Genomic DNA, 26362 nt, shown 5'->3' on the forward strand with positions numbered 1-26362 from the left:
TGTTTCCCAGCAGCGGTCTGAGCTTTAAGATGGATCGAGGGGATTTGCATGGGGTAGGGTGGAGAGAGTAAGGGATGTGAGGGAGAACAGGAGAGCAGGCGAGAGAGAGAGGGAGAGAGATGTTATTGCTGAGGCACAGCAAATGAGGGCTGTAGAGAGGGGAGGAGGGAGAGGGAGGAGAGAAAAGGGGGCATTGTCACACAGATCAGGAAACAACAGTCCCGTCCTGTGCCCAGAGGACAGGCACGGCTGTCTACTCTCACTGAGAGTGAGGGGGGAGGAGGGAGGATTGACTTTTACCTGCCGAAGAAGCCGCACTCACCCCTCGCCTCCCCTCTTCTTTGCGCTTCCCTTCAACACCAGCTTGTCTGGAGCCGCAGAGGACTGTCAGCCTGTACAGACGAAGCCCAAGATCAGAGTGCTGGCAGGGAAACTGTGCCTACAGCTCTGCTACCTGCTCTACCACCCTGTATTACTCTGCCTCACACATGCACGGCAAAACACTCTCAGAGGCATACATTCAGAGAACTTTCTCCCGTGCGCACACACTTACATGCTGACAAGCTGGCAGACAGGCACACCCCCTCCCATTATCTGTGCGGGGAGCAGTTCTGCTCATATTGGTGTAGCAGCGAGGGGCTGTATTTCGCTCCTCAGCAGCAGCAGCAGCAGCAGGACGGGTCCAGCGGAGAGCAGTCATCGCCAGAGATCACACGTCAGCTTCCACAACAGAAGGCAAGCACCCTCTATTCTCCCTGTTCTTTTTTCTCTTTCCCTCTCTCCTCTTTTTCTATCTTGATGTGACGCAGTGTGGCTGACCTTCCCTCATCCCCCTCCTCTCTCATTTCTCCTCGGCGTGTGCCAGTGGGACAGCCATGGAGGACACCCTCACCTGCAGCCATGCCACCTTCTCCCAGGTGTTTGGACGCCAGGGGCAGCTCATGCAAGCCAGTGAGTAGCCACAATTACACCTCCTGCATCCCTGACTAATCATCAGCTAGCTGCATGTCCCGCATGTCAACGTAACTGATCTCCACCCTCAGCATTTCTCCCCGATCCCATCGTCAGTCTTATTGCCATTTTAATTGAGCTGATGCTAAGAGGTGCAACAAACCTCTTTTTAAGGTACAAAACAATTACAGTATGATTGCTAAAATCTTCCTGGGCTGCTGCTGTGACAAAGCATACAGGTTTTTTTTTTTGGGGGGGGGGGAGGGGGGGACTGGGTTATTTTTGGGGAGGATGTCAAAGATGTGCGTGCTTATGTAAAGGGCAAGAAAAGATAATAATTTCAAGGTTTTTGTCTCGCATCGTAAAAATATACTGTGATTGTGATCATAGTTGAGGTTTCTGTTTGTGCGGTAAGTTGCTGGAGCAGGTGTGATGTATTAACTTAAGCAGGGAGCTACAAAAGCACATCTTTTTCAGATAATATTTAGGTTGAACTTGGGGCTGTGGCTCAGCTGTGTTGGGAGTCTGGTAAAGGGGGCACTTTATGTGGACCCGAATACAGAAAGATAAATGATAAAAGGTAAAGACTGTCTTATGAATTAGTAGTTGTTTTGTTGACAGAACAGTTTTACAGATTTGTAAGCAAGAAACATTTCTGCATTTTTTAAGTAATTTGATTGAATTCTGAAGTAGCAGATCTAGACAGGTGTAGAACCATAAACACTGATTTCAGCTGAAACATTCATAATGCAGGTACACAGTATTAGTGAGGTTGAGTCTGACAGGCTGAGACACTATCAGAGATGCTCTCAGAGCTCAGACTGATAGCTAAATTATTGAAAGCTGAATCTATCAAGATTTTCAGGGGTGCAGACACATCGAAGACAACCTTGGAGCGCAGCAAATGAAGCATACATCAGTGATATCTTATTATGTAATGCGCATGGTCAGAATACATATTTCCCTTGGGAGAAAAAAAAAGTGGAGATTGACTTGCCTCCAGAATGAAAGTGTCCGCTGCATCCTCCCTCATCTGGCCTGTTAGTCAGTGCCTTTGATGCCTCCACTCGGCCATAAATGCAAAGTGATTCTTCATACAGTGTTATGATGGATAATGAGGAGAGCCCAGGGCAGAAACCAAAATAAAACTGCCTTTAGAGTTGCATCCCATACATTGACTTTGCCAGTCGGTTTTAGGTTCCTGTGTTTCCCTTCATTACCACCTGGGGAGAGTAATGGCTGAGTGGCGTTTCAAAGCAAGTGTAGCAACAACGATGCTAAGACAGCACTTTGTGTAGCTAATAATCAAAAACATCAGTCATTTTCCTGTGCTGGAAAATTCTTGCTTCTTGGGTGGAGCGAGTACTTGGCTAAATAGAGTATCTGATACAGATAATATACTTTTTACGAGGATGTGTATCTTTAAAGTAAAATGTGTCAGTATTTTTTTCTAATAAACAATAAATATAGCAACTTTTACATTAAAAAAGCCCTGTTCCGTAAATAGTTCTTACTGTTATGATGAAGAACAGTGCTCTGAAGCTGAATTCTGAGGCTGTTTTGTAAATTCTCTAATTTTAATATGGCAACATCTAGTCAACCCATATCAACTTCCAGTTAATCCTGCCCACATCCTGTTTAAGCCCCACCCTTTCAGAGTCAGATACAGATAATTCAGTGTAGAGACAGATACGCATAAAGATCATGGTGTACTCGCTCATCCCTATTCTTTACATAGGTTTCTTAATAAGCTGTGTTGCAGGCTGGATTCATTTCCCCTGTTTGATATGTGGAGTCATGATAAACATAATAATCCGGTGCAGTGGTTTGTTGTTGTCTTTGCTGAAGTTCTTCCTCTTTGCAAAAGAGCACCCATTTATAAATAATGCACTTTGAATGTATCTGTGGGCTTAATACTCTGTTTATAAGAGCATATTACTGTTAAAGTGTTGTAGGGCCCTGATGAATGTTCTGCTTCAGACAATCAGAATGCTGGAAGCATCTTTACTAAACGAGTGGTTTTGTGGTGCTGTTGTTTGGCCGTGTGTCTCTCTGGTTACATGTTTTCCCAGCAAGCAGAGTGGGTGACCCTCTCAGGATGTATGCAAATGATATGACAGAACACAAACACTGGAAAAGCCAAACATAATGTGTAACGCAATGTACTCAAATGTTTGCATATTGTTTCTTTCATCTTGTGTTAATCGGTGTGCAGGCACTTTTCACAGTACTGTACTCTATGTTTGACCGGGTCAGTTTGTCTGGAGGGCATCACCGTATAAAAGGGAGGTAAAACAAGACGAGGGTGTGGCAGTGCAGGAGAGTCATATCTCATCATGGCTGACAGCTGAGCCAGTCTAACCTTCAAAATAAAAGTGTAAAAGTTTTATAAATCAGAAAACGTATCAAAATATATAGGGATGGAGTTGTAATTAGATTATCAACAGTATAAAGAGAGACTACAACTGTAATATAAAATATACACATTCTGATGCAACAGTCCTGAAATAAATCCTATGTTCTTATAATGTTCAGTTCTTGTTGAAACCCTTTAAGTAACATGTTCTGTACTGTATTGCATTATACAGACAGTAGGGCTGACCCTGAATATTCGAAGCTACAGCTGGTGTTGTACCGTCTTGTCTGCACCTTGCGGGTTGTTCAGATCATTTATTACCATTGATGACCACACGAATATTATATCGTTTTTAAATAGACCTGTGAGGATCCGCAACGTGCATGCAGTTGTCGGTTGGTAGGCGTTCAGAGAGAAAAAGGTCAACAATAAGCCTCAGTTAGCTGTTAATGTACAGTGGGGATGGGTTTCGAGTAGCGATACGTTTAAGGTTTCGACTGAAACAGGCCAGTATCGAGTAGTATCCAAACATCTCCAGTCAAACCAGTACTTCATTCGATACTTTTTGTAAACGGATCGTGGCAAAAAAGTACTATTTGTATGGTTTTTCTTGCAGCCAAACACACAAGCAACACACCGAAAGAAAGAGAAGTGCACGGCTCTTTTTTTCCCTTATGTGCCTGCACTCGCTTGTAAGTCCATGCCAAATTTTAACAGCCCGTTCACTTTCGACTGCGGTTTCAGGCATGTTTGTCACTGTTGCAAGTTTATCTCTACAAGCTTGGCTTTTCGTTGGTTTCATCTTCTGGTATCCTTTAACACTGTTCTATGCATTTTTATTTGCTAGTCACATCACTTTTCACCATCGATTGCTGTGTTCCATCACATCAATTAAACGCTTTTTATGGTGCAGCAGCCATCAGCTGATTTTACTCACTGAGCCTCCGGCTGCAGCTGCGGCTGATATCAGATGTAGTCTGTGTGATCAGCTAGATGTGCAGACTCTCTTTTCCTCTGTTTGCTTCTTAGACTCTTAAGTGTAGTTTAGTGACTTGTTCAGCCGACTCCTGACTCATTTTCTATTTCTTACTGTTGTCTTTTTTAGAGGAGGTTTGCGACTCACCACTAAAGGTTAACAGCACTCGTAGAGATCTTTCAATTCAGTTTATTAATTGAAAGTTAACAAAATAATTCTCCGTGGTTGACTTTCAACAAACGTATGGAAAAATTGAACTTAAATTTGTTTTCCACAACCCATGTGGTCACTAAACTGTTTCACTCCTCCTCTCTCATTCAAATACAAAAAAAACTCCCAAGCTGTCTTCCTTCCTCTGTGGTTGACCTAATTAGGATGATGAGCAATCTGATACAATTTCAATATTTTTAAACAGGTTTTTGAAAAAAGAAAAAAGAAATGGATCTCCTTGCTTGTCCATAACAACAACAAAAAATAGCAAGTTATTGAATGAAGTACTCTATTGGTATCGGTATCACTTTAAGGGTACTGGTTTTGGTACTGGTATCGTAAAATTTCAAAGGATACCCAACCCTAATGTACAGTGTAAGTTACACTGTCTAATAAATAGAGGCTGCATCTCTGCAACTTATCAAGATTAAAACGAAGCTACCGTGTGTCCCCCTTCCCCAACGTCCACTTGGACTTAAAGATGAACTGATTTAATAGGTTTTGGTGGTCAAAGGTTATCATAATGACCTGTAAAAACAAATCTTTTGCCTATCAATTAACACCATAACTAAAGAACAGAAGGGGAGACTGTGATCAGATTTCAGAGCTGGTTGGACACTGAACATGTGACACTTTTGAGTCAAAGGTCATTATGACCACTAAATAGGTTTCCTGCCACAATTTAAGAATAAACTAGGCGATTCCAGATTTCACAAACATTGACTGGGACAACACTATGAGTAAACAAAAACTACACAGTACGGGCTTTGCTCCATCTCGTCTGTCTCATCTCTGCCTTTCACTTCCTGCCTCATTCTGAATTTTGAGCGTCTTCAGAATCACGTGCCTGCAAATATCATATTGGAGTGTGCCAACCTAATTGTGATCCTGTGAGTTAGTGAGTGAGTTTCACCTACAGCTCAGAGAGGCTTTGTAGGCTAAAAATGCCAGGAGAAAACAAAAGCATCACACGTTGTGTAGCTGAATCCACCTTTACACAGCTGCAACACATCTATGACAATCCTTCATTAATCAGTTCAACATTGTATATTCACTGGCAACATACATATGTATTATCGATATAGTGATACCTTCCATTTAGTCAATAAATACACTTTTTTATTCAATTTCTTCCAAGGATTCACTACATATATTATAGGGACAAACATGGATGTAAACTTAACTGGTTGGAGGAGGACCGTGGGGCAGTAATTCTGGTTTTATCATGAAACGCCTCATGAAAGTGTTGGTGCGATGCGTATACACTCTCTGCCTCATGCAAATTCTGTTTGATTGTTCCACAATGAACGGGTTAGCTGTCAGAGTGGATGCACAAGCAAGAGGGGCATATCTAACAGATATGCAAATCACAGTTCCAGTTAGGCTGCTGTTGTGTTTTGATGTATTAGGTTTTGTGCTGAGTTGACTGACATTCTTTTATGGAAAAAAGAAAAAACAGATATCTTTGTGAGAAAATGAAGTTATGATGAGAACAAGAGCTGTTAGTACACAAGCACAGCAGCATCTTAAAATTATAGATGTGTTCTATAATTTGCAGCCTCTCAGAGATAAAACGCCCTCCTCCCTCAGTGCAGAGCAATAGAAGTGTGAAACGCTTAGTCTAATACTCACACTGACAACATATTTAAGCAAAACTGTAGCAAGAGTATCCTCTTGTCCTAACAGCATTTTTTCATTTGGGCATCTTTGCTACGACTATAATTTTGCCCCGAGCAAATGACAAGTGAAACGGCTGTTTCTGAAAACTACATGCATTATTCACTAAATCCTGAATGCCTTTGTGTTCATCACAGGGTGAATTCCCTCCTCTTCATCTTTGCTTTTAATTCTACCAACATTTTGTCCCACTTCTTGCCCTTAAACTGCTAGCGGCAACAAAAGGTTCATAACGGTTTACAGCAACATGAAAAATATAGCCTCATGTGCACTATCAGAGCATTTGCAGAAATCCCTGCATGCTCAGGCTTTGCTCCCTCCTGCCCAAATGTCCGTGCCCTGACCTTTCTGCTCCACTGGACCACAAGGATGTGACAGGGTTAAATGCAGTGTAAGATTGTCCGCAGTGTAGTCCTGGAGGTCCACAGAAACCTCTCACTCTGAATATCTTGTCTCCCTCATGGGTAGAGCCATCCTGATGTCTCAGGGGAGTTCAAGGTGCTGGCTCATGGCCAACGCTCTCATACCTATTAAACCCCGGGCTGCCGGCCATCGAACCTAATAGTAATATAATTCAGAGAGAGAGAAAGGCGCTTTAAAGTGCTTCTTTAATTGAGTAATTTTCGGTGCAGGTGTGTGCTGAAACTAATTCCATAAGAGCTAACAGAATTTATGCCAGACATAATAAACTTTCCTTCTCTTTCTCTTGATAAAAAAAAGTCCAATCAGATATATTAAATATACAAATGCAATCTCTGGCCACTGCTGAATTGGCCCAATACGTCCCTCACACTGGTTTATATATTCTCACTTACATTATTGATCCTAGTCCCTGGGTATCCCCAGCAGCACTGAAAATCACTCCATCAGAGTAGATGCAGGCTTAATTTAGATCCCTTTCTCTCCTAATCTCCATATTGGATTTAAGATCCCCAGTAGAGCTGAGAGTGGCAGACCTCACGTGTCTGTCAGTCAGTACATCCCGACTCACAGTGACAGCCTCGGGCAAGTTACCCAATTGCGTAATTCTACATAATCTGCTGGTACCAGTTTGAGGTAATTTATTTTTGCTAAAATAAATATACAAGCTTTAATGTATAGCGGTGTGCTACATTTTATTGAGTTGTTGCATTTAGTTGCATATGCTCCTCTGGTACGATTTGGCAGGCGATCACATGTATCTTCATTAGCGCACTTTACCCTCAGGGTGGTCAATAAACCGATGGGAGTTCGCTGACTGCATTAGTTCGGTGTTTTCTCTCTGAGTCAAAGTGTCTGCTCTTTGACTGGAGATCAACATCTTCTCCTTGACTGACAGGGGCGTTCCTTACTGACTAAAGATAATACTGTGTTTAGGAGATGCTGAGCTTCATGAACTCCTACTCACAACATGGCAAGAGTAGTATGAGAAAAACCTGCGCTGCATGATGGACCTCCTAACAGACTGGTTTTATGGAATGTAGCAGCAACTCCCAAGAATGGACTGCTACCAAATCCTTCCTTCCTACATGTTAGATATATATATGTCCCACATATTCTTGCATTTTATAATTAGTTATTCAATTATTTTTTAGTATTAGCAAGTAGGGGGAAGTGAGGAAAAAGAATGCAACAGAGGCCCGTAGCTAGAATCAAAACAGGGATGTTGCGATTTTATGGTACACGTCTCAGACTACTAGGTCATGGGTACACCCATGTTTTAGAAACATGTGTGACAGGAGAGATGAAGAAGCCATTGTTCTACAGCTGTACTAGAAGCTCTGTGAGGCTAACCCTTTGGTGCTTTGTGCTAAATGCTAACATCAGCATGCTAATATACTGCTAATGCTTAACCTACGTTCAGCATCTTAGCATGCTAACATTTGCTGATTAGCACTAAACAGAAAGTAGAGCTAAGGCTGATGGGAATGTTATTTTGTCACAAACCAAACTATTTCTTCACTTCACCAAAGTCAGTGTGTTTTATTGTATCTCCTGGATTTGTTGAAGACGAAGTGCTTCAAAGGCATTTCATACATTGCAGCACTGTTTTTCAAAGGATTGTAGCAATTTCTTGCATTCTTAACTGTTGTGCCTCTTTCTTTCTCTGTCGCTCTCTGGCGCATGCACGTGCATGCGCGCGCGCACACACACACACACACACTCACACACACTCATAGAAAAGTGAGGTTATTGCAGAACTTTCAGTGGATGCACATAAGCTGAATACAGTGTGCTCCGTGAGCACATCTCCCGGATTTAATAGTCACTCATCTCCAACACTTTAAAGCAGCGAAATTTGTCACTGCTCGATCTGCTGTGTGCCAGGAGAGAGTTTACAGTAGGAACAACAGCAGCTTCCACAGCAGGGCTAATCCTGTCCATCTGGGCGCCTTGGGTTTTGTGTAACTGTGTGAATGTGTGGTGTACATGAAGTGAGTGAGTATTCAACTTCAGGTGCAGGACAGCAAAACATAACCCACTAAAAGATGCTACGATGATAAATGTTCTTAATGAATTCTTACACCTTGAGAACAGCTTCTGCTGTGCTGTTCACGTCCCTGCAGAGTTTTCTGTGCTATTGAACCCTCTTCCTGGGTGTCTGCTGACTCTGCACATCTGCCTCACCGTGCCCAGTACTGCTGGCCTCTTTTTACCTCTCTCTGCCCGCCATAAACCCCTTAGCTACACTGTTTTCTCTGCAGACACATGAGCCGCTTCCCAAAACACCAGTGTTCATCTTACAATTCTTCACAGTGCTGATGGAGAGAGCAGGTGAGGGAGGCTTGGAGAAGATAACAGTCGATGCACAAAACTTATATTCGTAGAACGTAAATTTCAAAGTCTGTAAATCTGAAAAACTGTCACCTTTCTGCAGCTAACATATAAGGATTTGAATTGAAAAATGTTCAAGCCTTGTTGTACAGCTCAGCATGACTGTAAATACTATCCTATTCCATCAGACAGCCCACTTCTCATCACTCTCTGCATTACAGCACTGTGATGCAGAAAGCAATCCTAAAGAGAATCTGTCGTGCTCCGACAGTCTGTATAAATTTGCATCAGTAGTTAGTGCAGAAGCTCCTGTGGTGATGAAATATAGCCTATTCTCCCGGGTTGTTCTCTTTAACATGCAGGGCACGGCGTGCATGGATAAGAGTGCCAGTGCACACTGTGTGTACGTCAGTGTTACAATGAGAGCTTCAGTTGGATTGACTCCCTGTGTGTAAGCAGAAACAACATCCATCCATCCATCATCAACCGCTTATCCTGCATAGAAACAACATACAGAAGCATATATTTTTAGTTCAAACAGTGCCATTTGTTTCCATCAAAAATGCCTCTATTTAGAAATATAGATCCTGCATATTTGTAGTTCTTAAAGGTTATCGCTATAAATTATTGCTAAGAAGGAGCAGCCCTAAAGTACATAAACTCCAGTGAAGTTTTGACAGTGTAAGAGCTAATGAGCAGAGCTGTGTTTGAACCCACACACTTTAAATCAGATATGCTCGCGAGTTGAAAAGCTTGACTGTACGTGTTCTTTGCTACCAATTTATACCACAAAGGGAGGAACAGACTTAATGCCAAGAGTTTCTTAAGATGTGTACAGAGCGTGGATGTCAGAGGGGAGCTGAATCTAATTCAAGTCGCTAGATCACAAGAGCGTTGAATTAACCAGAGCTCATGATAAACAACTTTTCATAAGAAAAGGCTCTTTGTAGAACACAGTGAGGAGACGCCGTCATTCTGAAGGAAGGAGTTTACAAAGAGGTTGTGAAACGAGTGTGTCTTTATGTCCACATGTGTGAACCAAGCAGCCAACCACCACAGTGATAGCAGGCTCAATGCCTGCGTTGTACTCATGCCTCTTGGTAATACGTCTTAAAGTGAATCAAGAGTCACTAGTTTGTAATATTACATTACACTGGCTGCTAGTTTTGTTTGGGGATTTGTTACTGAAACCAACTTACCAGAGCCAACACCTCACTGAGGTCCAATGTAGAACATGTAATGCTCTTATAAATGTCTCTGGTGAATTCTACTTAAATCTGCAACGCTGTGAGGATGCTTCTGTCGACTCAGACCGATGCAAAGCATTCAGAGTCCCTGGTATGAATGACAGTCCGTACACATTATAACTATCATCCCCCTCCTAATACATTGCAGCACCTGTTGGGGACAGCTCAACAGTCTTCACTTTTGCCCTTTTAGCCACCAGAATTCAATCCCAGGATAAAAACATCCTCTACTTACCAATTTAAACACACAAACACAATATGAAATACAATAATGCCTTGAGACTGGATAGTTTGACCTTGTTTTTTAAATGCTAAGCCAGTCTACGTAGGCCACACTGCAAAAAAAAATAATGCACACTATTTCCAGCGGAGTAAGGCTTTACAGAGTGGGTAGAAAAATAAGGTAAATGTTTCTTGGAAAATGACTTTAATGGTTAAGAATTAGGCCTGGCAATTAGCATCTTGATAAGTGAGTTTTTAGAAGCTACGTAAGATAACTAGCAAAGCTTCATCTCTTCCCAAACTGCTGGCGCATCATTCCTGAAAAATAAAGCTTAGCATAAGTTCATGCTTACTCTTACGATTCATTTTCATTCACATCAGCTGACTGTGGGCATTCACGCTATTCACTTGAGTTAATTAAATTTTGTCCTGTGCCTCCACCTCCACCCCTCTACCTCAAGTTGTCTTTTATAATTAGTACTAATGAGAGACATGATCACATACAACAAAATGAAACATATGACAAGAAGACAATTTAAAAAAACAAAAAACAACACACATGAGTAATAGAGTTACTTGAAATTGTAACTTTAGATAAATCTACACACGACATTAAGATTTGTGTACTTAATGACTTTTTGGGGTAGAACTACCCCAGTGGCGGCAAATCAATCAGTCAATCAATCAATACTTGTTCTTCACCCTTTTGCCGTCACCAGTGTCTAGTTCACCAGACAGCTGTGACTACACCTGTAAAACATTTCCTGTTGTGTGCACACTATATCAAACACATGTTCTCGCTGCAAAAAATGATTCTTTTTATTGTCTAATCTGCAAGCAGCAAATCCGCACATTTGAGAAGCTAGAGCCATCACATTTTTACTTGGAAAATGAAATGATTAATCGATTATCAAAGTTGATTAAGTTTCAAAGTGAATAGTTGATTAATTGTTTCAGCGATTAAAAACAATTCTAATAGCTTCTAGTCTTTCAGTTCATTTCTCCTGGTTGAAATAATCTTGCCAAGGGGACACCTGACTAGAAAAGACAAACCAGCAGTCATGAGTTCAAACTAACCAAAAAGGAAGGGTTTAAAGGATTTGACAGACTTATAAAAATTTATGTTACCTAAAATAACTCGACCTTTATAGCTTTAAAGTTAAAGTGCTTTAACCCCTCGTGTGTGAGTTGTACCAAACGTGAGGCTTGAACACAGACCGCAGATCAGAGGCATAGGCTTCGTCCTGGTTCACAACCGCATCAGACCAGCAGTTATATAAGTAGTTTTCACCTCACAACTGTGAAGTCATCTTGGTCGGAGCTGTCCTCCACAGACGTGTGCTTGGAGAGACATGCTTAGCATCATTAAGCAGCGCTCGGCTCTGGAGTGTTTGATGTGAGATGGAAATGGAAAAGCCCACGAAATATGGCGGCAACAAGTTTTCTCCGCACAGGAACGTCTAACTTGCTAATATCTTGAATTGACGTGCCTTTGAACTCAGAGTTGTTTACCTGCACAGAAATGTGTTAATGAATGATAGTGATAATACCTGAAGTCTGACCTCAGAGTAGCTCATCTACTATTAGAAACCTGCCCTGAAATTGAAGTCTGAGCATCAAAGTGGCTGATAATCATAATGGATTCAGAACCGTCATCCTATATTAGAGTAATGTTGATATTCAGCTATTAAATCCCCATCTGTCTCATTTCAAGTTTGTGAGTTGTGTGCTACCTGCTATTGTGCTGCGGTACAAAGATACACTGTGGCTCTGACCCACTTTCATCTGCCCCTGAAAGAAAGGCACTTGCTCACAAACAGTCCTAATTGGCTGCAGCCTTGTCACCGGTGCTGCCTGTAGCCCCGGCTCTCGAAAGGCACTCCTGCGTGCAGCCTCTGGATTTTGAAATGTCATGTTTGAGCTCACACAGGTCTGCTCTAACAAGCAGTGTTTACCCTGACTCTGTGAAAAGATCCTTATTTCAGCTCCTTAGCTGATGCAGAGAGATTTCTTCTCTTCTGTCTGCCAGTTGGATCTTCAAAGTTTCTCCTTAAGCTAATTTTCATGCTTTGTGGTTGCCACTGAAAACGGCTGTTAGCGATGCCCCTTCCCTTCCTGGTTCCATTTTGTGCCATATATTTTGTATTCCCATACATACATACAATGCCAAATGACATTGTGACCCTGTGTTGAGATATTTGCAGCACAGCTACAACAAACTAGCAGTGGCTCTGCTAGTTGTGAAGTTCAGACTGAGAATGATCGTATAAGACGAAAGGAATAACTTTCTCCAACAGTAGTCTTAAAAGGACGCAATGCAGCGACATGTTTTGTTTAAAGTAAGCTTTTGTCTTCCTCTGCTGCTGTCGCTGACACTAATGCTGTTTTTTTCAACCTACATTTTTTACCCACAGCTCAAAGCGCCATGTACACGCCCGTTCTTATTTGGGGAAATATTTGAAGTACCTAACTGATGTAGGAGTAGATGAGGTAGTTGGCAGTAAAGTGGGTATACCAGTGAAATAAATTAAAACTCGGTGACTCCTGGAGTGCACTGAACAACAACAAAGGATTCTTATGTAAGAAGACCCGAGGGTGGATTTGTTTCTCTAACTTATGTACGGCTGTTAGAGGATTTCACTGCTTTCCGTGCTGCTGGTACCTGCTCCTGCTGTGTAATTGAATTAAGCTGTTATAAAAGATGCATGGAAGCAATCATTAATTAACCTTAAACCCTGAGAATCAGTTTAAATCATTCAAATAGTCCATCTCATGACCCCTGACCTTTTGTAAAAGCAGATACTTACCTGTCGTTTTTGCCATTACACACACCATTACACCTGACATAAAGGGAAGCTGCTCCTTACCTTAAAAAAAGCTAAATTAATAGCCTGTGTGTGTGTCTGTTGGCTGAGCGGAGGAATTTTAGCGAGAGTCACAATCCTCTCCGAGTGGTTTCATTAGGCGTTGAAGAGGAGGCCTCAGGCAGATTATCAAAGGGCCATTGGAGGCTTTTATGTTCAGCCGAAGGTTCAGCACTGCCCCTGAGATTTGTTTTCCCTAACTCTTTGACTGGAAGAAAGAGAAACCTGGATCACTCCCTGATGATCTCTTGTACTTCTCACTAGGTGGCACACTGATCAAAGTTATGCAGAATCAGTGGCGGGAATTTTACCCTGGCTTCTCTCATCTGTTAAGGACCATATTTTAATTATACATCACTAACAGGTTTTTGGAGAGATCAGAAATGACCTTTTTCTTGTGATAAATCTTGTTGTTCTTTGGAGATAATAAAGTTTTTATTGTTAAAAGGGCAATTTGTGAAGTTGTTATATAGATGAAAGGTTAATATGAATGAAAATGGATGTTTTAATCAATTATTTAACTAAATTAGCCTTTTAAATGTGCAATGCTTTGGATTCATTTCTCTGAGTCACTCAATGATGTCACTTAGTGGAAGCAGTCGCCGATGTTTTGAAGGGTCGAACATGTGTATGTACATGTCTTTGTCACACTTGCAGCCGTTCAGGCCACGGTCAGCGAGACAGCTAAGGAAAGTGAAAATGTAACTTACATTTTCATTTGATTCAGTTGCAGCATGTATCAAAGCTACCAGGTGGTGGCAATGTTGCTGTGGGCAAAATGAAATCCCTCCTGCAGTTTTCTGCCCCCACAGTGGAGCTTCATGGTCTAATGCGGCGCTGGTTGGCACAGTGAGATGTAGCTCTCTCCATCCTGGTGGGAATTAAAGGATCTTTTACCTCAGCTATGACCTTTCTTGAACTGGTCAATAGGAACCATAAACTATGTATATTGCATTTGTAGATTAGAGATTGTGCTAAGATATCTTGAAAGATTATGTGGCGGAATGTTGAGAGCGAAACCATAAGGATTAAAGTCCCGAGTTGAGAGGAGTGTTTGATCTGTTTGCCAGTAGCTGGTATTTTCAGATATGCAAATTACAAATTGCATCATATTATAAGGATTTGAGATTCATGTGAGAATGATTTTTGCACTGCTATTCACTATATGTCCAAAAGCATGTGGATTACCCTTTCTGCATGCTTACATACTTTTGGTTTGGGGCTGTTTTTATGGTTTGGGGTAGGCCCCCTAGTGTAATGCTAATTGCTTCTTTAATGCTACAACATATAATGACATTTTAGATAGTAGTCGGCATCTAACTTTGTGGCAACACTTTTTTGTGGGCCCTTTGCTGTTTCAACATAACAATACCACTGTGAGGGCCATAAAGAAATGGTTTTCAAAAATTTGGTGAGAAAAACTTGACTGTCCTGCACAGAGCCCCGACCTCATCACCATCCAACACATTTGGGATCATTTGAAATGTGCCGTGCCCTAAATCAGTGTCCGACCTCATGATTGCTCTTGTGGCAGAATGGGAGGAGAATCTCTGCAGTGAGGCTCCAAAATCTTTCAAAAAGTTTTGAAACAAGATATTCAACATTCACATGTGGGTGTAATTTGAGGTGTCCCAATAGTTATTGGGACACCTTTTAGAGAGATTTATCTTCTGTCATCTGTTTATGTCAACAAGCTACCGTCTGCAATCTTAAGAGGCTACATATTACATGGTGTCCTGTGGTGGTTTGAAAAGGTTTTGTACTTAAATGGTTAGAGTTGTTCCCTTGAGTTGTTTTAATTCACATGCAGGTCTGCCTTGGAGTTAATTAGTCTGCTCTTGCATTGTAAGTAGTGTAATTACTTTGTGTATATGTCAACAGACTTGAAACAGCAAGGTTAATTGAATACTTGATCTGGATAGCAAAGGCAGTTTTGGGATGTATGGGAAAAATATTCTAAAATGTGTTACCAGGAGGAAGGTTTTACTCTCCTTGTTCCATTTAAAATTTTGATTCTGTGTTTCCTGGTGGAACTGCAGAGGGAAGAATCTGCAGGGAGAGCTGAAAACTTTTCCTGCCCTGCAGGCCTCATTGTGAAGATGGTTTCCTCCAGGCTGCCGTCAAGGTTCTTACTGTCTTACCTTTAACAGCTTTCACTTGTTAAATAAACTGACTAGCAGACAAGAAAATTAAAAACCTGTTTAAGGGCAAAGTAGTTTATTTAATTTGCGGCTGTATCCCATACCTAATAAAACACCACTTCATTACTTGAAACTGTGTTCCAAACAGTTTTTGGAAATGAATAACATGAAGGCTTTAAGTTTGAATTAAAGTGTTTACTACACTCAGGAGAACCTACTGTTATGTTTATATATTCAAATATAATGTAAATGTTGAATATGTTATGTAAAGTATACGGTATACTATATGTAATATGAAAACATCATTATTCAGGGTGTTTTCCAACATCCTTTTACTCTAACAAGTTTTTTGATTAATGCTCACTGTCCCTGACAAATAACATAAATAACCTATACTGTATCAAACACTTAAATATATGTAATATATTTTAACATGGTCGGTGAGTCAGTCCACCACTTTGGTCCAGACTGAAATATCTCTATTAGTATTACATGGATTATGTTCAGACATTCATGGTCCACTGAGAATGAATCCTAATGACTTTTATGATCCTCTGACTCTTCCTATTGCCCTACCATGAGGTTGACCTTTGTGGTTTGGAGTGAAATGTCTTGGCTTCTATTGGATAGACTGACATGATAATGGGTGCATTCATTCCCATCTCCTCTAGCGCCACCATCAGAATTTCTTTGTTTGTCCATTATCTTAGTTTATGACCAAATACCCGCAAACTAATGGGATTCTTATCAGCCCCAGCTGTACTTTGCGTTTAGTGCTAATTAACTAATATTAGTGTGCTAAAATTCTAAAATAAGACGGTCAACATAGTAAACATTACAATTGCTAGACGCATGTTAGCATTGTCATTGTAAATGTTAGCATTTAGCTAAAAGCACTACTAAGAGCAACCTCACAACGCTGCTAGCATGGCTCTAGACTCTTAGTCTTGTTATGAGATTTTATTTCAGTTTATTGTTTGATTTACTCATTTTATTACTGTATTAAAGACAGCTGTAACGTGTAGTACAGTAACTGACGAGTTGATTTAGCAGTTAACTCAGCCAATTTGATGATACTCTTGATAGATTTATTAGTAACACAATCTAAAGTCTGTTAAATGTATGTATTATGTATGTACTATAAAGGACATAAATCAGTATTTTACACACTAAACATAATTGTTCATTGGCCATCAGTTGGATAATGCTTGCTTACATGCAGTAAAGCAGGATACAACAAGTGTGTACAATAGACGTGTGTGATATTTCTCTCTGGAACTGGCTGAATTGAGTTAAGTGCCTGGGTGCAGATCTGATTATATCAGATACAGTTTAGTATTTAAACAAGCCAAAACATGCCCGTTGAGTCATGGGAACTGTGGAAATGAGAATGAAATGTGCACTCGAGGGATCCTCTCACTCGCTGTGGACAGAGAAGAGACGCCTGGCAGTCTGCCCCAGCTCCTGTCTGCCTGATTGTTTTGGGTAGATTCCCTGATTTTTCAGAGCTTCAGTTCTAGGGGAACATAGCGACATAAAGAAACCCAGTCCCAATGAAGTTTGTTTTCCAGGGAGGTCAATCTCCTAAATCCACTGTCACAACTATGCACTCCATGTTCACAGATATTCCCAGCTCTGCCTATAAAGGCAGACAAAGCTCTGCACACACAAAAGCCTCCATCTGCTCAGCATCAGAAATTAGTGAACACTAGCCAGAGGGAAAGGATCAAATGCTTTTACAGGAAGTGTGGAAGCGTAACATTTGAGTAAAGTATAAATATTCACCATTTATGGAATGTGTGCATGCCTGACATAAAGATAAAAAAGATTGTTTTTTTTGGTATTTTTTCAGAGTAATCCTTTTTGAAAAAGTGTCCAATTTCTCTGGGGAATTGCAACACGCAGACTATCAGCGGGTGATTTGGACCCCTCCTGCAGATAGTGATGCAGAACAATGAAGCAGACAACAAAATTACAGGCTTGTGTTGATACTGTCAGATACAGAGGGGGATTCAGTAATTTCTATGCAAAGCAAACTCTGCTGAGCTATAATTGATCTGTCCAAATCCCCTCGTTTGAACAAACTTGTAGTTAGCTTTACAGTGGCCTGTTTTCCAAGGCGTATAATGAACATTCAGCTTCAATCCTGAGTGGGAGACGGTGTTATAGCCCGGGCTTAGGTTCAATACAGGCTTTTGTCCCCCTCCCCGCAACAAGATTTATTTATTTATCTGGCATTGGTGTAATTGAAATGTAGCTGAGTTCTCTGTCTTGGGATTTCCTAACCCTCTCACAGACTCCATCCATCCTTTCATCTGACTTGGGGGCCTTTTGGGCTCAAAGGGTATAGTTCTCTTGGAGCGTCCTCAAATTGCCTTGGCAGTAGCTGGTTGGCTACTGTCACTGTAACTGTTGGCCCGCAAAGTGAGCAGAAGCAAAAGACTCATTTTAATATTTTTGTCATCGCACTTCCCAGTAGGACAGCTTGACTGAACTCATTTGAATATATTTTACTGTATTCCACACATCTGCATTAAAACCCTCCCATGATAATATTGTGTGTGATTTCACAAATTAACAACCATCATCAACCATTTTTTACATGCACATTATATTCTCCTTTCACAAGGACAGTATAGGCTGACAAAACACCAACATGCCTCATTAGAGTTCTTTGTTGATGTTGTTTTGCTCCTGTGGGCGGCTACAAAGATTGTAATGAGCTGTCCACATCTCGCAGTCACCAGCAGCACTGGACCACCTGTGTGTGGGAGGGTGCTTCACAAAAAATATAATATCCCTCTGATTTAAATTATTGTACACATTTACATCAAAAATACAGATGTGAAGAAATACGAACCTGATGGGGGGATCCTCTGTATGCACATATTAGAATAAAGGATTTAATTATGAAATGTTGCAGGAAATAAATAAGACAATAGATTCTGTGTGGAGACTATAATGAATTGCTGGGGGCTTTGATAAGAACAAGAGATGACATGGATGCAGATTATGCTGTTCAACTTAGGTTGGGCTTATGATATGGTTTCTGCAATACAAGCATAACAACCGCATTAGAATTAAATATACAGCCAATAGTTTGATTTCACATATTAATTATGCTGTCAGTGGACATTATAGTAACTATATGCAAGTGACTATGAGTAATTACTAACACAGTATCAAAAGAGGATTCCCTTCAATACAAATTAACACTGTACCTTGATAATGAATGATGAATCGCGTGGTCAATGTTAAAATGAAAATATAATAAATCTATGGGTTCTGTAAGTTCATAAGAAAGGTATAGCCAAAGAATAGCATCCAACCTGTCATGGTGTCTAGCTTGCTAGGTATATCAATTAGTATAGTTAGAATTAACATAATGTCTACAAACGCAATACACAAATGATCTGTGACAATATAACACAATCTGAAGTGCAACATATGAGCCACAAACCATTTATTGTGTAAGAAGTAAACAGGTTAAAACAATACTAAAAAGCAATACTTCTCTCATGAATCAGAAGAAGAAGAAGCTTTATTGCCAAGTAATGTTTTACACATACGAGGAATTTGCTTTGGTGCTAAGGTGCTACATGTAGACAAACATACAGTTGACATAAATAAATGTAGAAATATATAAATATGAAATCGACAATGCAAGTTATATAAGAATAATAAAAAGAATAGAGAAAAATAATACAACTATTTGCAGAGAAAGAACAACGTCGCAGATATTTACATGTGCATTATTCCGGGTTTGTGTTGTGCAGACGTACTGCAACGGAAGAGAGTATTGTATGCATAAATATATAAATTGACAATATAAAAATACACAACAACAAAGATTAACAATTAACAACAAATTTGTGCAATGCATATACAATGTACACATACCATGACTCCAGGATATGTCCACTATACCACCACTATAGGCTGGCCTAACTATGCCTGACTAGGGAATTTGGTACAGGCGCCCCCGTGAGTATCTTTATCTGGAATGCCAGGGAGCCGAATGAGACAAGCAACGGGGGTGAAGATACTGTGATTTTAGACCTTCACTTCGGCAGACCTGACATGCCCAATCGCGCTTGGTATTAGTTTGACAATCCGACCTACAGGCCAATGTGCAAGTGGCAGCAATATCATAACCACAGAAACCAAGGTAAGTTCATCCACCTGTCGTTGCCACTTAAAGCGAGGGAGATACTGGTGTGTGAAATGAGTCCAGAAGTGGTCGAGGATGGTCTGACTATGGTGCCAGCGGTGTCTGGTCAGTGGCTCTGCTAAATAGGTAACATGAGGTATTGTTACGTCCCGCTGCCCCATGAGTAGCATATTGGGTCTGCATACAGGTCTGCTATGCTGGAGGATGTATTCCCTAGGGCTTGGCATTCAGGATGGCCTTGACCTCCACCAAAACTGTGAGCAAGACATCTTTTTGATACCAACTGACTTCTAATGACCGCTCAGAGGGCATTCTTCATCGATCTAATCTCACGGTCCCATGTGCCACTGAAATTAGATTAACCCTGAAGAAAATCTGATGATCTACCAGTCTTGTCTGTAGCTCTGGCTTCAATTTTACACAGGTCTCTCCGCTCTCTCTCTGCACCACGGATGTTTGTTCCCTGATCAGAGAGCATTTCAGATGGTGGCCCTCGCGTGGCTATGAACCTCTGTAAGGCCAGCAAGGTCGTCTAGGTGTATGTAACGTGTGGTGAAGCATTTAAAAATGATTCTTCCTAATTTATTGTCCATCTTCAAGTGAACATAACGTCGGGGAAAGGTGATGCTGCTGAGGTTGGAGAGCTCTTGTTCCCATTTCGCCAGGCTTGCAGATGGTCAGCAGGGAGGTTTGGGTCATCGAAGGGAATTAGCAGTCCCAGTGGATCATATTGGGTAGCTAGGACCCTAAATATGTTCCTCATTGTGGGGATGTGCTGCTTATGAAGTCTGTGCTTGTATTGCTTGCCATTTTGAATTCTTAAACTCGCTATTGTAGCTGATCAACAGTGTGAATACATGGCTTCACATTTCCTCACTTACATATTCTCAGCAGAGGACTGGGGTGCAATCATCTCCATGCTGCTGCCTCATCTGGTTTGCTTAAACCAGACAAATTTTAAACTTGCAGGTGGTGTTGGAGACTTGCAAATGCAAGATACACCTTCACAGCTGTCAGACGTTGATGTCAGCAGCCTGGAGAAGAGTATCAGCATTTGTTATAATTTCATGAGTGAGAAGCAAGCAGTTATTACAAATCGTTCAACAAATTCAAAATTCAACATCATGTGTTGTGTCTGTCATATCTTTGTGATGCTTTATGGCTTTATAGCCAGGAGCAGTGGCATTTTTATTGTGATATGGTGTGTTGACATATTTAGGATGGTCAACGTAACATTTCTTTTATAGAAAGCCACCTGTCTTCTCCATCATGTATCACAGTGTGTGACAGAATGGACTGAATAAAAATTGAAAGTGGAGCAGAGAGGGGAAGAAGGTGTGTCTGTTCTCCAAGTTTGACAGCATGTCATTTTCAGCAGCAGTGTGCCCATTACTTGACGAGTTTGGGGCAGAGAGGTACACCTTGTAAATGTTGAATGTGAAATTAGAATCCAATCGTCAGCACTGTTGTAAACATTTTATCCCCCCTCTTCCACCCACCCACCCTGCGCTCATTTGATGTACGCCGCTTTGCCTGCAGGGCTGCTGTGTGCTCGTAAACATGCCTCTTTTCGCCATGCTCGTTGCAGTTCAAGACAAGGCTGGAAGGTGTGTGGCCATAAATCGCTGATCGTAATGCTGAAAAGCTGACCTTGGCTGTGGTCAGTGAGTCACACGTTGCCTCAGTCGCTCTCGCCCCAAACTGACCTTTCAACCTGCTCACTGGCACTGAGAGAAAGTGATGCTTGACTCGAAGCCAAGTGTGTCCTAACCTCCTTCAAACATGCCATCTCCATGGTGACTTATGTTGACACAACTGGTCGATTGACCGAAAATTAATCAACAATGATTTTGATAACTTATTAATTTGGTAATTTATCAGGTAAAATGCCAAATATTTACTGCTTATATCTGTTTTATTTCAATACAAATTTAAAAAATTTGGGTTTTTGACTATTGGATGGAGAAAAGATTGAATAATCTGTCTCTTTCCTGGCTTTTCCGACATTACACAGTCTAAACAGTTATGACTTAACATACAGTTCCACCTTTTGTTTCCCCTTAAATAATTTTAAGGTTGGAAAAATAATTTCAGTCCACACTGTCTGACTGGCAGTATCATATACTGTATATTCTGTATCTGCTTGTTCCAAATCTTCATTGAAGCTTTAAGATTACCAGAGTGAACTATTCAAACCCAAGACTCTGTCAAATGGAAATATTCTGTTCATTTTGCACAGATCTCCCCAAAAATTCAACCTGCCATATTTAATATTTTTGGAAACTTGTCACAATAATAAGTGTCTCACAATTTGCCTCAATCACAAATTGAATGTGAATGTTTTAATCTTTGTCCTTTTTGTCAGTTATTTGACTCTTTTAGCTATTTTTGTTTTATTTTTAAATGTTGTGTTTTTACCATGTAACTAGTTCTTATACTAAACGCTTATTATTTGTATATCCCTGTAAATGGGGCACTCCTGCATAAGTAAGCATGCTCTCCCTAAGTTTTCCCTGTGTAAATAAAGGTTTTTATCAGTCAATCAATAAATCAGTCAATCACAAACTTGTTTTGTTGATCTCAGCTTGAATTTAAGATAAACGGATGTGGGTTTGAAGAAGTGTTTGGCTCCATGTGTTGAGTTTAGTAATTTCTGGCCCGCTGGCAGGCTACTGTTTGCTTTTAACTTAAAGGATCCAAAGAAGAATTGATCATGTAAATAACTATAAGCTGTATGTTAGTTTCCACATCTGCAGGGCTGCTCTGATAAATGCTCTTCTATCACTCATTGGTTTGAAGCCTGTATATTTAAGTGACATTTTTCACTATTGATCAGACATTTCTACAGTACCACCCATGGGCTCAGACCACAGAGCTTAATGGAGACCTCTGAGCAAACTCTAAGAAACAAAGACATTTCTAAGCCTCATATTGTGTTGATGTAGCCTCTGACTGAGCAGAATAGACATTATTACTGGGACTGTCTCCATAAAAAATGATTATATAATGGGTTGAATGTGAGTTTCTGTGTCTTGGTAATGGATTTAGCCTAATTATGCCCCGCTTGCCCAAACGAGGGATTATTCTGAAGGGGAGGACAATGGAAACTGCTCGACTATGGCCATGGATAAAGGAAATCACACAAGTCTGATTCAAAAATCCCCTTAGAGAGAGAGGAGACAAACTTTGGAGCTCCTTGGCCTACATGGAAGCAGAGGAAACCAAAGATCGACCGTCATGAATGCTTGTGTTTCTGTGCCGTAGCATGTGCTTTCATGTGGTTCTACGTCTCACCCACCCAACTCTCTTTTGGCTCCTTTGCAGCGGTCCAGTCTCTCAACAGCCTGAACGACCAGATTGCTCAGTTCATGGTGACCAGACCTTGTAGCCTGGCTGACGAGGACGAGACCTTCATCCCGGGAGAGAGGGACACCTTAAAGAAGTCAATGGCGCTGATGAGACATCTGCTCATGGATGCTCAGGTATAGCCTCTGCCATCCCAGACTACATTCAATATTTAGAATCAGAATCACTTTTATTGGCCAACTATGTGTGGACAAATAAGGAATTTGACTTCGGTTTTACATTACTCTCAGTGTACAACAAACAACAAAATAGATGAAAAATTTCTTACTGTCTACAAATATATATATATATTACTGTTTTTTACATACAGGAGGTAAGTGGATATGATATATGCAGTATATACAATATGAACAGCATGAGTAATGTGTCTTGTGTGATGATATTTATGTTTTAAAAACCTAAACTGAATTTCAACAATGAATAGCCCGGAGGAGAGATATTACTGTGATTCAACTGGGACAGATAATTAATTACTAATACTTACTGATAGATAACAGAGAGTTCCAGATTAGGGATGAAACGGTATGAAAATTTCATATCACGATTATAGTGACCAAAATTATCACGGTTATCAGTATTATCACGGTATTGTAAAAATATTAAAATGTACTGATACACACACTGAAACCATTTCAACAAGTTTTATATTGAAAACTACAAATGCAATTGCCATTTTGTTTGCATAAAAACTGGTTGGTTGGTTGGTTGACTAAACTGCGTAACGTTTTATCATGTGCAGTGGACGAATAGACTCTGCCAACACGCAACGAACACAGCAGCAGAACAACCTGTAGCGTCTTTGAAAGAGCAGCAACACTGAGAGCTTCAGTTTATATGCTGTTAGCAAGTCAGAGAGACAAACCAAAGCTAAAAGTTAACTCACCCTACGTTCACTGTAAGGTTATTTTCTTCAATCAAGTTTCCCTCAGCACTCTCATAAAAACTAAAAGACGACCGGACTTCAGAGTGACTGAAAAATCTCTGCAGCGTTGTCTTCCACCATGTTGTCATTGACCCAAACAAACCCACGTTGCATTCTGCGCATGCGCGCCTGAGTCTGGGAGACGCTGGACAGTGTTTGCCGTGAGATTATAATAGCATGGTTAACCCTACCTGGTTATCATGGTAATTAAAATGTGTACAGTAATAATAACCGTGGTTTACCGTTAAACCGGTAATCGTTTCATCCCTATTCCAGATTCACACAGCAGGACAGGTCAGTAAGTATTACAAGAGGAATTTCCCCATAATGATCTCTTTTTAAGTGTTTTTAGAAGAAGGTTTACAGAAGCAATGCTGTCTCACACAGATTGCTCTGTGCAGTCTGGCGAGGCTCAACAGGAATTGACTTGTTTAGGGTAACTGTCACTTTTCAGCTACTGTGTCTTTAGCCAACAGACAGATAAATGAATTACCGTTTTATAACTGTGTCATAAATACAACTATGCCCAGCTCTGATGGGTTTATAAGACACCATAAATGCATACAAGGCAGAACCAGAGGTCTGCGTTTACATTTTCATACAATACTATAATTGTGTTGTTGGTACTGTTTGGAAGGCTTTGAAACACAATTTAAGCTGTCATGCTGGGAAATAATATTTACAGACAATAAACTTAAACACTAAACTTTATGAATAAAGCAATGACAAATCCAATAAAAAATCATAAAACTTCCTTTTCTAATCAAAATTTTCTTAGTAGTCTTTCTAAAATCCTGGCTACGGGTCTTGAATGTATCATCAACAACAACTTACACTGCAGGATTTCATTTTTGACCCATGTTTGTCCACTGAAGTGTAGTTACCATGAATTCCTCTCACTATACCAGTCCTACAATGTGAAAACGTTGGCGCCCTCAGCAATGTTGTGAACAACTGACGGCTGGGTTTTCTCCGTGTTAATCCTTATAGTCCATGATGCCTCTGTTTGTGCAAAGATCTCAGCTGTATTTACATCCAAGGAATTTTTGTCTTACAGGCAAAACAAAAAATTGTGTTTTAGCATGTTTTGCTTTAAAAAAAGTTCCAAAGTAATAAAATTATTTCCTCTTTCTTTTCTGCTTCAGATGAGATAATAATTCATCTTTATAGTGTTGCTACCATTTGTGCTTTTATTTATATTCCTTATACATTTTGATGAATGTCTGATGAATCTTGACACAGTGATGCATTTGGGTCATCCATTAGCACCATCATGATGGATACGGAGTTCCCCCCCCGCCATTCACCTGGAGATATTTTTTTTTCTCGACACAGTGTCATTGATTAAAGGGAAGGTAATTCAACAAAAGGCCATTTCTTTCACCTCAGCTCGGTGTTATGCAAGCTGGAGTGAAAGATTGTTAGCCCCAAGTCAGTTTTTTGTATTTGTCAAGAATATAGCATTGGGAGGTGATGGATGAGTGGGAACCTCGGCCGTGGACGGAGTGCCGATTATCTCCCCAAGAAGTTGAACTTGGAAAAAAATAAGTTTGCCAGTAGTTCCATGTTAAGTGAAGCGCTCAGACACCAGTCAGCATGACAGATTTCTCTGCCTGTTGGCCTTGTTTGTGTCAGGTGGTACACCCACAACCTTTACATGTTCTCCAGTTTTTTCTTCGAAGGAGTGCCAAATGGAGGCCCCTGTCAGCTGGGGGCTTGTTGCTCTCAACTGTCAAAAGGACGAGACAGATCAGCAAGGGATGCTGACATGTGACTGACAGTTGTTATGGCGATACATTTGTTTACTCCGAGACTACAGCCAATATCCAAAAGAGAGATTCTCTGTCCCAAACTGGGAGTCTCTGTTCGGCTTCTGGGAGCAGTGGAATGAAAGTGAAAGAGAGAGAATAAGAAAAGGTGGAGCTGAGAGGGAGCACACTGAAAAGGAGAAAATGAAAATGAAAGTTCAGATAAATGCCGCAAATTACAACAAATATGTTTTATGAACAAGTGAGATGGTTAGTAAAAAATCCTGCGAGTACAACGTAATATCACAACTTGTCACGGGTTTGAGTTGGTTAGGTATGTTTTGTGTTTGTTTCTGTGTTCATTCCCTGCTCTTGTGTTTGCTTTTCTCTGTAGTAGGCCTATGTGTTACTTTGGTCATTTGTTTATTAGTCAGGTTTACTTATGAGTTCATTAGTGTTTTCTAGTCTTGTTTTACTGTCTCTATGTTCTGTAGGTTTTTTGTCAGCTAGTTACTTTTTATGTCTGTGTTATGTTTCATTTTGTGACATAGTTCCTTGTGTGTTTCAGTTAGCTTTACTTCCTGTTTTAGTGTCTCTTGTCTTATTTTACTTCCTGTGCCTGTTCTTGATTGTCTTAGTGGTTTCACCTGCGTGTATTTAGTTTCTCACTCACCTGTGTATTTTAGTGGTTCTCTGTCTTTCACTCTTTGCCAATTCATTGTGGATGGATCTTTGGATGTTTTGTGTAGTTTTCAGT

The 26362-nt window shown here is 40.6% G+C and overlaps 1 protein-coding gene across 3 annotated transcripts in view; it reads left to right on the forward strand.

Moving 5' to 3' along the window:
* Nucleotides 1–271: 271 nt before the first annotated feature.
* kaznb (kazrin, periplakin interacting protein b) overlaps nt 272–26362 on the forward strand; it is a 110243-nt gene continuing 84152 nt past the window's right edge. For 2 of the 3 annotated variants that reach the window (XM_046075866.1, XM_046075867.1), the window contains exons 1-3: nt 273–735; nt 866–951; nt 22894–23051. In XM_046075866.1, coding sequence (XP_045931822.1) covers nt 554–735; nt 866–951; nt 22894–23051 — 426 coding nt within the window. In that variant the 5' untranslated portion in view covers nt 273–553. Of the gene's footprint in view, nt 736–865; nt 952–22893; nt 23052–26362 lie in introns of all 3 variants that reach the window. The other variant, XM_046075868.1, reaches the window with a different exon arrangement.

This window comes from Micropterus dolomieu, linkage group LG18, assembly GCF_021292245.1.
Source record: "Micropterus dolomieu isolate WLL.071019.BEF.003 ecotype Adirondacks linkage group LG18, ASM2129224v1, whole genome shotgun sequence".
Lineage (NCBI taxonomy): Eukaryota > Metazoa > Chordata > Actinopteri > Centrarchiformes > Centrarchidae > Micropterus > Micropterus dolomieu.